Source organism: Schistocerca nitens, chromosome 7 (assembly GCF_023898315.1).
Source record: "Schistocerca nitens isolate TAMUIC-IGC-003100 chromosome 7, iqSchNite1.1, whole genome shotgun sequence".
Classification (NCBI taxonomy): domain Eukaryota; kingdom Metazoa; phylum Arthropoda; class Insecta; order Orthoptera; family Acrididae; genus Schistocerca; species Schistocerca nitens.
Window position 1 is genome coordinate 511,194,609 of NC_064620.1, and position 18,165 is coordinate 511,212,773.

Sequence of the window (18,165 nt, forward strand, 5' to 3'; positions counted from 1 at the left end):
CTCGGGAATCCGGTCCTGCATCTGCGAATGGGCAGGCCTATTTAGGATGACCGCTGCCCACCCTGAATGGGGAAGGCTCTAGAAAATGTGGGCTAAGCATCGGAAGTCACACTTGAACCGGGCTGGGAATCAGCACCCGGTAGGTCACTCCTTATACTGCGGACGTTAACAACAGAAGAATGAAATGATTATGACAATATGGACATGGAATGTCAGGACCTTCCTGGACGTGAACAATTACAGGCCAGAGAGAAGAACCGCTCTTATCACCCAAGAACTAGCCAGGCTAGATATAGACATAGCTGCCTTGAGGGAGACAAGACTCTCAGGTGAGGGACATATTAGTGAGGTACGTTCAGGGTACACAATCTTCTGGAAGGGAAAGAATGCAGGAGAACCACGCATCCATGGTGCAGGATTTGTCGTAAAAACGAAAATAGTGAATGATCTTCGACTTACACCTGTCTCAATTAATGAAATACTGATGACTCTTAGAGTACCCATTGGTTCAGACAGTTTCATCACCTTCGTCTCCGCATATGCTCCTACTTTAGACAGTGATGAAGACACAAAGAATCAGTTCTACCACCAACTAAACAGTACTCTCTCTAAAATACCCATTAAAGATAAAATAATTTTACTTGGTGATTTCAATGCCAGAGTGGGAAGGGACAACCGTTTTTGGAGAGACGTCATGGGTAAACAAGGGGTCGGAAACTGCAATGCAAATGGGTTGTTACTTCTTGGTCTATGTGCTAAGCACGGGCTTTTCATCTCCAATACCCAATTCCGCTTGCCTAACCGCTATAAGGCCACATGGATGCAACGACGCTCCAAACATTGGCATCTTATAGACCACGTTATTACTCGACAGTGTGACAAGAAAGACATTCTCATCAAAAAAGCAGCACTAAACATCGATGAGGGCTGGACTGACCATAGACTTTTAGTCAGCCGTTTGAGAGTAGCAAAGTATCGCAAGCCACGATCCCACTTTTCAAACTCACCACGCAGAAAATTCAACATAAGCAACCTGAACAACAAAAACGTTCGCTCACACTTCCAAGACATACTGTCCGAACAACTTAACAAAGCTCCAGCAACCACAGATGATGTCGAACAAGAATGGACATTAAAGAACATTATCAAAGAAACTGCTGAGAATGTTGTTGGTTTTAGTGCACGGAAAAGAAGTGACTGGTTTGATGACAACCATGGAGAAATCCAAGCCATCATCAATGCAAAGTGGGATGCTTACCTATCCCTTGCTCAAGATCCGTACAGCACGGAAAAGAAAGCACACATTCAACAACTCAAGCAGAAATGTCAAAGTGAAATACGAGCAATCAAGAACAAATGGTGGCAACAGAAAGCCACAGAACTCCAACATCTTTCCGATGCAAGGAACCTGCGTGGCGTCTACGCTGGTATTAAAGAGCTCTATGGACCTATCTGCTCCTCATCTGGAACACTGAAAGCTGCTGACAACTCCACCATTCTTACAGAAAGTCAGGACATCTTAAATCGTTGGAAAGAGCACTTCAGCTCACTGTTAAACAGCCCTTCTACTGCCGCTGGAGATTTTCTCAAAACTGTCCCACAGCACCCTCCACAACCCTGGATGGCTGATCCTCCAACTTTTCAAGAATTTTGCAAGGCACCCAAGAGTGTGAAACCTGGGAAGGCTCCTGGAACTGAAAACATCCCGATGGAGCTTATTGAGGGTGTCGACTTGCCTCTAAAAACTAGACTCTTCTCACTCATTCTATTAATGTGGGAAACCCGCAAGGTACCAGCTGACTTGAACACAGTCGTCACCATCTTCAAGAAGGGCAACAGAAGCGTCTGTGGTAACAACCGGGGAATGTCTCTACTCTCTGTCACTGGCAAAATTTTTGCAAGAATCCTTTTAAATCGCCTCCAGACATTTTCAGAGACTATACTACCTGAGTCTCAATGCGGGTTTCGACCTTCAAGAGGGACAATTGACATGATTTTCTGTGCATGACAATTACGGGAGAAGTGCAGAGAACAGCAAAAGCCTTTACTACTTGTTTTCCACGATCTAGAAAAGGCCTTTGATACAGTTCCCGGAGAAGCCATGTGGATGGTCTTAAAACGCTTCGGCTGCCCTGAACATTTTTTTGACTTGATTGAAGCCCTTCACGATGATATGACTGGACAGGTCCTCTGCCACAGTTAAACAACTGGTGAATTCCCAATAACAAGTGGGCTTAAACAAGGATGCGTTCTTGCACCAACATTATTTGCATTGTATCTGGGAGCTATGCGCTACGAGACATCCGTAAACAATGCAGGAATAGAACTTAAATACAGGTTCTATGGAGGATTATTCAACAAGTCCAGACTCCATTCAAAAAGGTTCACCAGTACCACTCGTGTGACAGAGCTGCAGTATGCTGATGACAATGCTTCTCCAGCTCATTCACCTGCAGAGTTGCAGCTGTCAGTTGATTCCTTCAGCAGGGCGTACGAACGATTTGGTCTCTTCATCAATATTCCAAAGACAAAGGTGATGGCGCAGCCAACTCCTGGCTCCTCCATTCCTGATTTCAGCATATCCATTTATGATACACCCTTGGAACAACTGGACCATTTCCTCTACATAAGAAGCATACTTTCATCTAACTGCTCATCTGAAAAAGATGTGGAGAAGAGATTACGTGCTGCCCATGTAGCATTTGGACGTCTTACAAAGCGTGTCTTCCTGAATAAAGACCTAACACTGTACACCAAACTGTAGGTGTACAGAGCTGTAGTCATTTCCACCTTGCTATATGGTTGCGAAACCTTGACGTTATATTGCTGTGATCTGAAGAAACTAGAACGCTTCAACCAACAGAAGCTAAGATATATCATGAACTGGGATGACTTCATATCCAACACGACTGTTCTTGAGAAAGCAGAAATGTATAACATGGAAGCTCTTATCATTGGGCATCAACTCAGATGGGTCGGACATGTCCAGCGGATGAAAAATGACAGACTTCCACGCCAAATGCCGAACAGCGAAGTAAGCACAGGTAAAAGGCTACGAGGTGCCCCTCTCAAACGTTATAAGGATCAGTACAAGAAAAATCTGAAAAACTTGAACATCGATTCGAGTAACTGGTCCATAATAGCAGAAGATCGAAGTCACTGGCGCTCAGTTACCTCATATGCTCTTCAAAACTTTGAGCTGGAACGTCGAAGAATGGAGAATGACAAAAGCCGGAGACGTTAACTCCTCCAGGCTCAGCCACGTCTTCCACCTTCCATCAGCTGTAATGTCTGTGGCCGCCTGTTCCACGCTAGGATTGGATTGCTAAGCCATCAACGACTCTTCCACGTCTGAACCGTGACAAAGGAAATCTCAGGAGGGAAATAAAAACTCTGATACGAGTATCAACCGACGACGATCTCATATCTGCCGATTTCCCTCCCATCAGAATAATTCCTTCGTGGTACATTGCTTTCGTTTTTGAGCGAGAGGGAACGTTAATTTGGCCACATTACTTACATTCCTGGTGTAATTTGTTTCATTGATGCTGCTGAAATGGAAAGCATTTGGAACAATGGTTCCAATCCATTGAGTTATTCCAACCGCTTTCTATTTCTGCGACATCTGTGAAAGAAATTACACGAATACTGTGGAAAAGTAATGTATTATGTTTTGGACAACCAATTTCTTTTTCTGTATGAAACCAGTTTCTCATTAAAGATTTTACAGTAACTGCCTTTCTAATCTGCCGTGATCCTAATGTGATGTGTATTTCTTAAGGTATTATCACTTTACTACGGTTTTTGTCCTATTTTAATCTGTACCGCGACCTATCACGCTACGATCTCCCGGAAAATCCGAATTCTCAATAAAAAATTGGGGTTCCTTAGCACGTTTTCAATGCTGACCCCCTTCCGCCCCCTCAATGTGGCGCTGAGGGGCCGACTTTGATGTCTGATGTCCCCATTTTAGACGAGCAACTTTTAGTACAACCTTTTTATAATGGGATTTGCAATATTACAGATATTTCAAAAACAGTTTTAAGGGGCTCCGGAACGCCCTATACTTGCAATGTTAAAATAACGCTTATAAATTACATCTTTCCTCACAAAGTATTTGAGGTAGGAAGTTGAACTTTTTACAGATTATTTATTGGAATATGGGCTACAACTTAACACATTGATTTTACAAAATTTTAGTTCAGTTATTAAAGATGATTTTTTTCAATTGTAATGAAAATTCACAACATTTTTTGCAATTTTTTATTTATATATTCAAAAATATACAGTTTTTTGGAAAAAGGCTGTGTTAAATTATGCAGAAGGTACTGTGTAGCATTTACTGAAAGCTTGAAACAAATATGTTTGGAAGATCCTTAGAAAACATGTAATTAGTATGAGAAAATAAAAGTTTTGGGAATCGAGCGACAAAGATTGGATTAACTTTTTAGTGCATTCCAGGTCCATAGGATGGATTATCTTCATCCTCTGCAAACTCCTCCTCCAGCTTCCTCTTGTTCCTCCTCCTGTTTACTCTTGCTTGTATTTCTAGACTCTTTACAGCCCTGTCTGCAGCCCGAAGGCGTTCCTTGTCTAAAGCAAGCATCGCTCGTACCATGTTAGAACCTATCTTCATTCCCATATTTCTAAATACCTTGCACCTTACAATGTTGCCATCATTGAAAGTCGCAACAGCATCATACACACCAAAGTGAAGTGTTTCTATTCCAACAAATACAGTCTTGGGGATTCTCGACCATATAACACTATTTACACTTTCATTGGGGTTTTGAGTTTTTCCGTGAATACACTTTTTCAACAGTTCAGGTACTGCTAAGTCTCTGAAAATAGGTTTTATCACCTCCATTATTGCATGAGGCAGACTATGCTTATGAGTGTACACTTCACCAGTTAGCAATCCTTTGTTATATTTAGACCAACTGTCTTCTTCTTTGAGACACAAGCTATCTTGGGGATTTTCATCGTCTTTATTGTTTACAGTAATAACACATACCTTTGGCTTTCCAACATTTCTCCTTTTCTTAAAAGCCTTCAGAGGATTTGTAATAACTTTACTTTTACTCATTATTATACTTCAACAAAACAGAGACTCAAGAAACAGAATTAATTACGAATATTTTCGAGATAACGACAGAGTAAATAAACATGAAACAATCGACAATCACACCAGCGATATATATTGAACCATCACAGGTTAGCCACAACACATACTTTATCTCACATCACTAAAATGTACCTGATGAACACGGACGTTAATAACAACACCATTTGACAGCAGTTTAACAGCGCCACAGTGGGTCATGCCCATGAAGAACACATTTCAAAAAAAATTTAAAAATAGTTGTAGTCTTCGGAATTGAATAAATTATATATCTATTAAAAGGTAATAGTCTGCAGATTCAGAAAACGCAAAAAAGTAAAAATTGATATTTTCATGATTTTGAGCCTTTCCGGAGCCCCTTAAAGGCCTTACTCTGTGTATGTAACAAAATTGTCAATGGTAAAGTTTAATTACGAGAGAGGCAGGAGGAGAACGAAAATGCAGTCAGTTCGGTGAAGAATTCTCTTCAGGTCTGCCGTATCCTGCTGAATTTCGAGGATGTTGATTTCCACGTTTCACTCGCTGTTCATCTGTGATGACGGAAGTGACAACAGCGTACTCATTATGCAGTTGTAGATGAAGTACAAGTGACCGACAATCTCGTATGCCGTTGTAAGAAATTGTGTTTATCGATCAACGAGTCCCGAAGTCTCCGGTGGATGCAGTTCAGTTATTACCTCGCCAACTGATGAAGGTCCGCAGCTGGTGGTATACTGGGTAACGTTGCTGCGTATGGATCACGGGGTCGCGGGTTCGATTCCCAGCCGGGTTGGGGGTTTTCTCTGTCCGAGGATTGGGTGTCCGTGTTATCTTCATCGTCATCATCATTCGGGACAGTGGCTAGATTGGATGGTGTAAAAAATTGGACTGTGTCAAAATTGGGACATTGTACGAGCTCTGATGACCGCGCTGTTGAGCGCCCCACAAACCAAACATCATCATCATCATCGCAAACTGTTGGAGATAGAGCTGCGTTCACGATCACTGGATGAAAATGGTAACCACGCGTGGTGATGTACCAACAAACAGAGGAACTTCAATCATGTTGTGATCATGGGCACGCCGCCACACAGTAGATCCTTTCTGCTATCCCTCATGTCTTCTGATCGACCCAATATACCCAGCTAATTCCATGTAAGTGACTGCTATGTAATTTTCCCTACCATTACTTACGTAGCGGTGGAGGGTCACATGGCTAGTACCAGTTTTATAGCGCTCCAAAGCAGCCACTATTCTCTTTCACGGGGGTACCTAATCTATAGCCCAACTAGAATGAAATTTTCACTCTACAGCGGAATGTGCGCTGATATGAAACTTCCTGGCAGGAGACGAGGTACTGGCGCAATTAAAACTGTGAGGACGGGCGTGAGTCGTGCTTGTGTAGCTCAGTTGGTAGAGCACTTGCCCGTGAAATGCAAAGGTCCCGAGTTCCAGTCTCGATCCGGCACACAGTTTTAATCTGCCAGGAAGTTTCATATCAGCGCACACTCCGCTGTAGAGTGAAAATTTCATTCTAGAAACATCCCCCAGGCTGGGGCTAAGCCATGTCTCCGCAGTATACTTTCTTCCAGGAGTGCTAGTTCTGCAAGGTTCGCAGCAGAGCTTCTGTGAAGTTTGGAAGGTAGAAGACGAGGTACTGGCGGAATTAAAACTATGAGGACGGGGAGTGAGTCGTGCTCGGGTAGCTCAGTTGGTGGAGCACTTGCCCGTGAAAGGTAAAGGCCCCGAGTTCGAGTCTCAGTCCGGCACACAGTTTTAATCTGCCGAGAAGTTTTATAGCCCAACTACTTATAATTTGTAATGTCTTATTATCCTGTTACTTCTTCTCTTCACTGTTTTTCCGTATGTTCCTCTTCCCACCGATTCTGACAAGAATCTGCTCATTTCTTATCAGTCCCCTTAATTTTCAACACAGCCACACTTCCAGCCACGCTGCGCTCCAAACACACACTCTCAGAAATTTGTTACTCAACTTAGGGTCGATGTTCAATACTAGTACGCTTCTCTTGCGTAGCAGACTTTTGCGTCACGGCAGCCACAGCCTGTTTACATCATGTTGAAAAGATAATACCGCTTCTACTGTTAGTCCTTTGTTTATAGGCACGACCGGCTTCGCATTATTTTAACTGCACCATCAGAAGGAATAAAATCAAGTCATGTTCCGATCGAGGAAAGAAGTGGGATGACCCAGCGTTCAAAGTAAGCAAATTTCATAAAATAACATAGAATGCTCCCGTGATACCAGTAACAGTAGCTGGTCAGCTAGCACGGTCTCGCCCCATACCGAAATAGTGATCAAGGCACAGGCCGTATATGATCACCTACGGGATAACGTGGAATTTGAGCACCTAACGGTTCCTCATATGCCTCACAGAAAATTATGTACTATGCATACTCGCTGTGCGCAAACGAAGGACGTTGAGCTGCTCAAATTATACACTTCTCGTAGAGGATCATATGTGGTCTGTGCTTTCATCACTGTTTGGGTACATGGGGATCCCGGTAGCTCGCCAGATGCTGTTAGTCATAGCATCATAGGAGGGTTCTATGTCTGGTAGTGTCTATAAATACTTACAGCTGAAGCGATCTTATCTTCTCCAAACGCTTCTTTGGCCAAGAAAGGCCCCTTTACCTGTGCTGTTCTGTTCTACATGCCTTCCTTGCTTTATCCGCCGTGTGTTGCTTTGCTTCAGAGGTAGCTGAATTGTTTCAAATCATCTACATCATAGTTCCCAGTTCTGATGCTAAGGTTACCGCCAACCTCATTTCTGCTGGTCCTCACGGCTTTAGTCTTCTTAAGAATCCATACATCGACCGGTAAAGACGTAAACCTTATAGGATCACATTTCTGTCGGTTTGTCTGTCCGAGTGTTACAAACCCTCTATTCCAGGTCCGAGTAGACGTATAGAGTTGAAATTTCTGTCACATTCTAAGTTGTACGGTCCCTCGGTGGGGTAAAAATGTTGAAGCTTCTAAGTCAGTGCATCAAAACATAGGCCACTCGTGTCACATATTTTGATACTCCCAAACTCACTCATCAAAACTTATAGGGTGTTTCCCGTCGACGTAGAATAATGAAATTTGGCAAGAAGCAAATCTTCAGAATAAAACTAAAGGGAAACATGCGAAAATTGTTAATTTGTAATTGTTTCACACGAAAAGAAATTCATTTGTTATCCGACTACTAATTTAAGGCTAAAACACTTTCGAAAGGAGTGGCAGGACCCATACATTGTCAGTATCAGTGTCCATAATAGGCGAAAGTCGTTGAGATTTTTGGTTCCCATGATGGATGAAATTTCCATGTAAAGAAACGAGATTTTATACGGAAGCCTCAGAGCACAGGCATTACTCGCACATAGTCAATGTTTTCGCACTGAAATTGGTACATAGTTTTAGTCTGTGAGCAGTGACGATGCAAGTTTCCAGATTAACTGCAACGTTGGTTACGTGAATGAGCGCCTGAGAGTGGGATGCGAGTCCGAAATTTATTACAAAAAACTAGATAAAGTAAACACTGTAATGTCACATGTAATTACGAAAATAACTGTATCAGATACTGTGGTGTGTGTAGGGACCAAAGGCGTTACTCCACGCATGAGAAAATCAGAGATTATCATTGCGTTATTTCTGATTTTTATTATCTCTGTTGATGAAAATAATGTTAAGGACTCCGATTTTGTTCTTGCTCTGATAAAGGCGAAAGAACTTATAACCGTGAATATTACGTATTTCAAATCGGTAGTAAGAGTTGTATTTAAGGAATAAATAAATGAGTGCTCATCTTTCGTAAATAACTAGGTCAGACTCGAACGTATATATTACTTTTTCTAGTCATTCTAATTACTGAAGAAAGTTTCAGCTACACTACGTCGACGTTGAGCTCGAGAGACGCTAGGGAGATTGGCGAACGAATCTGCAAATAAACAAGGCCACTATCAATGGAGTCAAGAGCACGCAACAAGAAATCTGCCACAGCTCTTTAACAACATGTTGCCACACGACTAAACACACACAAGACCAGTTTAGTTTCAATGGACGTTCCAGTACACCATTTAAAAACTAGGAATAAATGCTAATCTGATCTATAAAACCATAAAATACCACAAAAGCAACAATATAACACCATTCACGACTTGCCGACTATTGCATACAAAGCAGTAAGAGAAGAGATCTGTTATCGTCGGACGTATGGTTAGCATGTTGTCTGTCTCTTCAGCCGTTGTTGCCAGTTGATAAATGACGACGAAGCCGCTGCTTCCTTATTCAACAGCTGCTCACAGGCTGAACGGACCCATATAATAATTACATTCCTCAGAAAAATCTGAAGATTTACAGGGAATCGAACCTGGGCCCTTCCGCATCAAAAGCAGTGACGCTAACGATTCGGTTACGGAGAAGTAAATGTAAATAAATAAAATAAAAACATAAAAACAAAAAATTGAAGCAATGCACCTGCTATTTCCGGAGAAGTACTTTATCGGCTGCATGTACCTAGAAATAAAATTCTCCTCAGAATATAATGGAGAAGAATATCAATTAGAGAAAGACAAATCGACGTGTAATAGAGAAAATAATGCATATTGTGATAAACTGGACGTCAAAAAGAATATTGAGCTGCATAAAACTATGAACATTATTTTACTTGTGTAACGTTCCAGAATCTAAAGTAGCTTCATTTCGAATAGCTTCATTTCGAACTTGTCTCGAAATCACAGCGCTCGTTTTTCCGCTGATTTGTAGCGTAATGCCGTTTAGTGCGTGATGTACTCAAGATTCGGCAAATTTATATCTGTTTTATTTAATTTTGCGGCCGGATGCCCAACGTGTTGCCGGATAGTTATTTATGCAAGGGAGGGAAGTTTCGCCACCTATCCGTGTCCTATGTAAACCTCGTATTTGTGACCGTGTTTCAACTGTATGAATGTAGTATTTTCTGAGGCTGAAATTTTAGACCAGCCCAGTATTTTCCTAAACAACTGAGGGAAAGTACACTACTGGCCATTAAAATTGCTACACCACGAAGAACACGTGCTACAGACGCAAAATGTAACAGACAGGAAGAAGATGCTGTGATACGCAAATGATTAGCTTTTCAGAGCATTCACACAAGGTTGGCGCCGGTGGCGACACCTACAACGTGCTGACATTAGGAAAGTTTCCAACCGATTTCTCATACACATCCAGCAGTTGACCGGCGTTGCCTGGTGAAACGTTGTTGTGATGCCTAGTGTAAGGAGGAGAAAAGCGTACCATCACGTTTCCGACTTTGGTAAACGTCGGATTGTAGCCTATCGCGATTGCGGTTTATCGTATCTGCGACAATGCTGCTCGCGTTGGTCGAGATCCAATGGCTGTTAGCAGAATATGGAATCGGTGGGTTCAGGAGGGTTATACGGAACGCCGTGCTGGATCCCAACGGCCTCGAATCACTAGCAGTCAAGATGACAGGAATCGTATCAGCATGGCTGTAACGGATCGTGCAGCCACGTCTCGATCCCTGAGTCAACAGATGGGGACGTTTGCAAGACAACAACCATCTGCACGAACAGTACGACGACGTTTGCAGCAACATGTACTATCAGCTCGGAGACCATGGCTGCGGTTACCCTTCACGTTGCATCACAGACAGGAGTGCCTGTGATGGTGTACTCAACGACGAACCTGGGTACACGAATAGCAAAATGTCATTTTTTCGGATGAATCCAGGTTCTGTTTACAGCATCATGGTGGTCGCATCCGTGTTTGGCGACATCGCGGTGAACGCACATTGAAAGCGTGTATTCGTCATCACCATACTGGCGTATCACGCGGCGTGATGGTATGGGGTGCCATTGGTTACACATCTCGGTCACCCTCGTTGGCATTGACGGCACTTTGAACAGTGGAAGTTACATTTCAGATGTGTTATGACCCCTGGCTCTACCCTTCATTCGATCCCTGCGAAACCCTACATTTCAGCAGGATAATGCACGACAGCATGTTGCAGTCATGTACGGGCCTCTCTGGATTTTTTTTTTCTCATCAGTCTACTGACCGGTTTGATGCGGCCCGCCACGAATTCCTTTCCTGTGCTAACCTCTTCATCTCACAGTAGCACTTGCAACCTACGTCCTCAATTATTTGCTTGACGTATTCCAATCTCTCTCTTCTTCTACAGTTTTTGCCCTCTACAGCTCCCTCTAGTACCATGGAAGTCATTCCCTCATGTCTTAGCAGATGTCCTATCACTCTGTCTCTTCTCCTTATCAGTGTTTTCCACATATTCCTTTCCTCTCCGATTCTGCGTAGAACCTCCTCATTCCTTACCTTATCAGTCCGGCTAATTTTCAACATTCGTCTATAGCACCACATCTCAAATCCTTCGATTCTCTTCAGTTCCGGTTTTCCCACAGTCCATGTTTCACTACCATACAATGCTGTACTCCAGACGTACATCCTCAGAAATTTCTTCCTCAAATTAAGGCCGATATTTCATATTAGTAGGATTCTCTTGGCCAGAAATGCCTTTTTTGCCATAGCGAGTCTGCTTTTGATGTCCTCCTTGCTCCGTCCGTCATTGGTTATTTTACTGCCTAGGTAGTAGAATTCCTTAACTTCATTGACTTCGTGACCATCAATCCTGATGTTAAGTTTTTCGCTCTTCTCATTTCTACTACTTCTCATTACCTTCGTCTTTCTCCGATGTACTCTCAAACCATACTGTGTACTCATTAGACTGTTCATTCTGTTCAGCAGATCATTTAATTCTTGTTCACTTTCACTCAGGATAGCAATGTCATCAGCGAATCGTATCATTGATATCCTTTCACCTTGTTTTTTAATTCCACTCCTGAACCTTTCTTTTATTTCCATCATTGCTTCCTCGATGTACGGATTAAAGAGTAGGGACGAAAGGCTACAGCCTTGTCTTACACCCTTCTTAATACGAGCACTTCGTTCTTGATCGTCCACTCTTATTATTCCCTCTTTGTTGTTGTACATATTGTAAATGACCCGTCTCTCCCTATAGCTTACCCCTACTTTTTTCAGAATCTCGAACAGCTTGCACCATTTTATATTGTCGAACGCTTTTTCCAGGTCGACAAATCCTATGAAAGGGTCTTGATTTTTCTTTAGCCTTGCTTCCATTATTAGCCGTAACGTCAGAATTGCCTCTCTCGTCCCCTTACTTTTCCTAAAGCCAAACTGATCGTCACCTAGCGCATTCTCAATTTTCTTTTCCATTCTTCTGTATATTATTCTTGTAAGCAGCTTCGATGCATGAGCTGTTAAGCTGATTGTGCGATAAATCTCGCACTTGTCAGCTCTTGCCGTCTTCGGAATTGTGTGGATGATGCTTTTACGAAAGTCAGATGGTATATCGCCAGACTCATATTCTACACACCAACGTGAATAGTCGTTTTGTTGCCACTTCCCCAATGATTTTAGAAATTCTGATGGAATGTTATCTATCCCTTCTGCCTTATTTGACCGTAAGTCCTTCAAAGCTCTTTTAAATTCCGATTCTAATACTGGATCCCCTAAATCGACTCCTGTTTCTTCTTCTATTACATGAGACAAATCTTCACCCTCATAGAGGCTTTCAATGTATTCTTTCCACCTATCTGCTCTCTCCTCTGCATTTAACAGTGGAATTCCCGTTGCACTCTTAATGTTACCACCGTTGCCTTTAATGTCACCAAAGGTTGTTTTGACTTTCCTGAATGCTGAGTCTGTCCTTCCGACAATCATATCTTTTTCGATGTCTTCACATTTTTCCTGCAGCCATTTCGTCTTAGCTTCCCTGCACTTCCTAATTATTTCATTCCTCAGCGACTTGTATTTCTGTATTCCTGATTTTCCCGGAACATGTTTGTACTTCCTCCTTTCATCAATCAACTGAAGTATTTCCTCTGTTACCCATGGTTTCTTCGCAGCTACCTTCTTTGTACCTATGTTTCCTTCCCAACTTCTGTGATGGCCCTTTTTAGAGATGTCCATTCCTCTTCAACTGTACTGCCTACTGCGCTATTCCTTATTGCTGGATCTACAGTGTTAGAGAACTTCAATCGTATGTCGTCATTCCTTAGTACTTCCGTATCCCACTTCTTTGCGTATTGATTGTTCCTGACTAATCTCTTGAACTTCAGCCCACTCCTCGTCACTACTACATTGTGATCTGAGTCTATATCTGCTCCTGGGTACGCCTTACAATCCAGTGTCTGATTTCGGAATCTCTGTCTGACCATGATGTAATCTAATTGAAATCTTCCCGTATCTCCCGGCCTTTTCCAAGTATACCTCCTCCTTTTGGGATTCTTGAACAGGGTATTCGCTATTACTAGCTGAAACTTGTTACAGAACTCAATTAGTCTTTGTCCTCTTTCATTCCTTGTCCCAAGCCCATATTCTCCTGTAACCTTTTCTTCTACTCCTTCCCCTACAACTGCACTCCAGTCACCCATGTCTATTAGATTTTCGTCCCCCTTTACATACTGCATTACCCTTTCAATATCCTCATACAGTTTCTCTATCTGTTCATCTTCAGCTTGCAACGTCGGCATGTATACCTGAACTATCGTTGTCGGTGTTGGTCTGCTGTCGGTTCTGATTAGAACAACCCGGTCACTGAACTGTTCACAGTAACACACTCTCTGCCCTACCTTCCTATTCATAACGAATCCTACACCTGTTATACCATTATCTGCTGCTGTTGATATTACCCGATACTCATCTGACCAGAAATCCTTGTCTTCCTTCCACTTCACTTCACTGACCCCTACTATATCTAGATTCAGCCTTTGCATTTCCCTTTTCAGATTTTCTAGTTTCCCTACCACGTTCAAGCTTCTGACATTCCACCCCCGCCGGCCGCGGTGGTCTAGCGGTTCTGGCGCTGCAGTCCGGAGCCGCGGGACTGCTACGGTCGCGGGTTCGAATCCCGCCTCGGGCATGGGTGTGTGTGATGTCCTTAGGTTAGTTAGGTTTAAGTAGTTCTAAGTTCTAGGGGACTTATGACCTAAGATGTTGAGTCCCATAGTGCTCAGAGCCATTTGAGCCATTCCACGCCCCGACTCGTAGAACGTTATCCTTTCGTTGATTATTCAATCTTTTTCTCATGGTAACCTCCCCATTGGCAGTCCCCTCCCGGAGATCCGAATGGGGGACTATTCCGGAATCTTTTGCCAATGGAGAGATCATCATGACACTTCTTCAATTACAGGCCACATGTCCTGTGGATACACGTTACGTGTCTTTAATGCAGTGGTTTCCATTGCCTTCTGCATCCTCATGTCGTTGATCATTGCTGATTCTTCCGCCTTTAGGGGCAATTTCCCACCCCTAGGACAAGAGAGTGCCCTGAACCTCTATCCGCTCCTCCGCCCTCTTTGACAAGGCCGTTGGCAGAATGAGGCTGACTTCTGGATACAGAAAATGTTTAACTGCTGCCCTGGCCAGCACATTTTCCAGATATCTCACCAATTGAAAAAACTGGCTCGTCACAATACGCGAGTCACTACTCTTGATGAACTTTGGTATCGTGTTGAAGCTGCATGGGCAGCTGTACCTGTACACACCAACCAAGCTCTGTTTGACTCAATGCCCAGGCGTATCAAGGCCGTTATTACGGCCAGAGGTGGTTGTTCTGGGTACTGATTTCTCAGGATCTATGCACCCAAATTGCGTGAAAGTGCAACCACATGTCAGCTCTAGTACAATATATTTGTCCAACGAATACCCGTTTATCATCTGCATTTATTCTTGGTGTAGCAATTTTAATGGCCAGTAGTGTACCTAAGGACAACCCAGAGGCTGGCCAGAACACCAGTAAACGGTTGAGAATTCCCCTATGCAGATTCGATCCGGGTCTGGCTCATACTTCTGTCTTGCACACTAGCACGCTGCGCATTGCGCTATACGATCGTCTCCAGTAAGTTGCTGTTACATGCGCAATGTTTTTGTTGTAGCGTAACGAGAGCGACGAGCGGCAGCTGATGCTTCGCGGGCTCAAGTTCGAGGCGTCCGGCATCTACACGTGCGAGGTGTCAACGATAGCGCCCATCTTCACCCGCAGCTCCGAGGAGGCGGAGGTCATCGTCATCCGTAAGTAGGAGCCGCGACTACAACTCGTAGCACGCATATCCACATTGCTGTCAGGCTTCTGTTTATACTTCTTAAATGAGGTTTTAAGTTTACTGTCCTCCTATGGTGATGTTGTGCTCGTAGTGGTCCGACAATCAGCTTTTCGGCCTAACAGAATTACCAGGTAGGATGAATCTGTAATGTAAACAAAAAAATAATACTCCTCCGGCTTAAATCCTGAAGGTAACAAAGAGAGAATCATTAAATGACGGAAAGCATACAGAATTACAAGTAACAGGTAGAATAAAAAAATCAATGTGTCGTAATACAAAATTAAAACATTACAGCACAGTATGCGGCGGGGCAGGGTTGGTACACTGCGTTGTGATTTAATTATTGATGTCCATCTGCCTCAGTATAGCGTCCACTCACCGCCCGTTGCTCTGCATTCGTAGGTACTATGTAAATGAGAAAAGCAGCGTTGAAGAAATTCACCGTTCATACTTGCGATTAGAAAGTCCGCGTAACTCAAGTAATAAGATAAACCTGTAAATCTCTATTAATAACGGGCATAGTGGGTGATTCCGCCCTTCATTGAAAATGTTTGTTTGTAGATACTGATCTTTTATTACGCACCTTTTCATTTATGGTATCACCAAGCCCACATTTACGTTGGTAGTACATCTACTACTAGTTCGTGCAGCTTATATCACACATAAGACAGCCAGAAATGTGCTAAGTCCAACCCGAAATATTACGAGATTCACTCAGGCAATACTCTTTTAGAAAACGAGTTCACATTCGGTCCTTTTAAATGGATGTCCGCCAAAGTGTTCTGTACATGCATACGGAAAACGCCACGCACAATTATACACAAAGGCCGACTGTTGCACGCGCGGTTTATTCTGCAACTAACATACCAGAACCTCTCAAAACTTCACCGAAATGCCAGTAATTGCATCTGCTAGCACGGCGATATAAACCGAGCGCGATTTAACCGTCATATCTTCATCTTACAGATAATTTTTTCGGACACATTTAACATAACCTTCCTGTCCGACAGCGACTCCACGACTGACTAAATGCCGTCGCTCACAGAGCATAAAACTCATTCAATTAAGCGGGAAAGACTCTTCTCTCATTGGTTGATCAAAACGATCATCCAAACACATTAACCTTTCATGATCAATTTCGCGCGATAACCGCTTCACTCCAATCAGCATTCGCAGATGCATCTACGTCATTTCATATTACAAAAAGTCACAAAATGTTCCACAAAACCAAACCAAACGAAAATAAAAGAAAACTATGCTTGCTATATAAGTTAGAACTAAGTATCCTCTTACTATGTATCTGGCTGCCTTAGTACAAAAGCAAACGCTCCAAGACATAAGTCATCCACCAGTTCGGGGGATTCACCGTTTTCAGGACACCCTGCTTACATAACACTTGCTAGTTACGGATGGTGTAATACATTATAAAATTGAAATTTGACGAATGTCCTCACATAAACACTCACATTCACTCTCATCTACTCCCACCCTAACGCAAAATGTAAATATCAACTTTTAAACTATTATTTCCATTACGAAAGCAAAATTAATACAAGATTAGAATCAAAATTCCTTAAAAATAACTTGTGCGCATTGGGCGTGCTGTTATTGTTTTCAAATACCAAAGAAACTTAAACTGTCATCATTCCTATCTTAATTTACTGTACTAAGTGTCGGTTAAGTACTTTTTAATAGGTTTTTATATTTCCAAAATTATTAAAGTTATCCGCATGAAAATTTTACACACTGTTCTTCTAAATTATACAAGTTTCTATACCAACTTTGCAAACAAACGGATCATATTTATCACAGTTATTTAGTTTCATAGGTGAGATGAATAAGTGATCTTAGTACGCTCCACACAGAACAGTTCTCACGGTCCACACAACGCGGCAGATGGCATTATGACGCCAGCAGCCGACCACACAATGGCCGGGGCTGGAGGCTTCATTGCCAGCCTTCAATACAGCTTGACGTAACGGAATAAAACTTTCTGCAAAACTCTGCAGCCGTGTAAATAGCTGCGACATTACAAGTAGTCAAAGATGAAACGTTGTATGCGATAGAGGCAGATAATTAACATAAGTCGTAGCAAAAGATGAAAGGAATGTACTGAAGGGAATCTGGATGAGACGAAAGTCTAATGAGTTAAACAAAAATTGGAAGAAAATCTTGAACACTCTTAGGAAAAGATGATTCCAACTTTATCAACATGAATGGCGCGTTTCTTTTTTTTTGTCATTTTTTGTGTTTTTTTTCTTTTTTTTTCTTTAAATATTTGAATCTTTTATTTTTTCTTATTTTAGAAATTTTAAAAAATTTCTTATTTTGTTCCCAAAAGTTTTATTCTTGCTTATTTATTCTCTACTTTGCCGCCTATATCAAAGAAAAAAAAAAAGGTAATCTTAAAATTGAAAATGATCCTTAGGAAATAAACGTTACAAACAAAACTCTACACGGCATATCCGCATTCAAAACTTTAATTGAAAAGCATCAGTTTCAATCAAACCAAGTCTTGCCATTTCTTACATATAAGAGAACACGGACAGAAGAACGTAAGATAAAAATGTTCAAATGTGTGTGAAATCTTATGGGACTTAACTGCTAAGGATATCAGTCCCTAAGCTTACATACTACTTAACCTAAATTATCCTAAGAACAAACACAAACACCCATTTCCGAGGGAGGACTCGAACCTCCGCCGGGACCAGTCGCACAGTCCATGACTGCAGCGCCCTAGACCGCTCGGCTAATCCCGCGCGGCAAGAACGTAAGAAAACAACAGTGACGAGGTGAGGAAACTTTGCGAGAAGAAGAAAGCAATAAGATCAGGGAAATAAGTTCAATCGTGCTCTTTAGCAGGGCATACAAATGTAAAAAGGGAGAACAGATTGTCACCATTATTGCTTAATTTCAGATTAGGA

At 42.3% G+C, this 18,165-nt stretch overlaps 1 protein-coding gene across 1 annotated transcript in view; it reads left to right on the forward strand.

The window, feature by feature from the left end:
• The window catches only part of LOC126195287 (uncharacterized), a 710,394-nt gene that overhangs the window by 395,964 nt on the left and 296,265 nt on the right, over window positions 1-18,165 (forward strand). Inside the window, exon 3 of the mRNA XM_049933835.1 lies at window positions 15,074-15,209. Coding sequence (XP_049789792.1) covers window positions 15,074-15,209 — 136 coding nt within the window. The remainder of the gene's footprint in view (window positions 1-15,073; window positions 15,210-18,165) is intronic.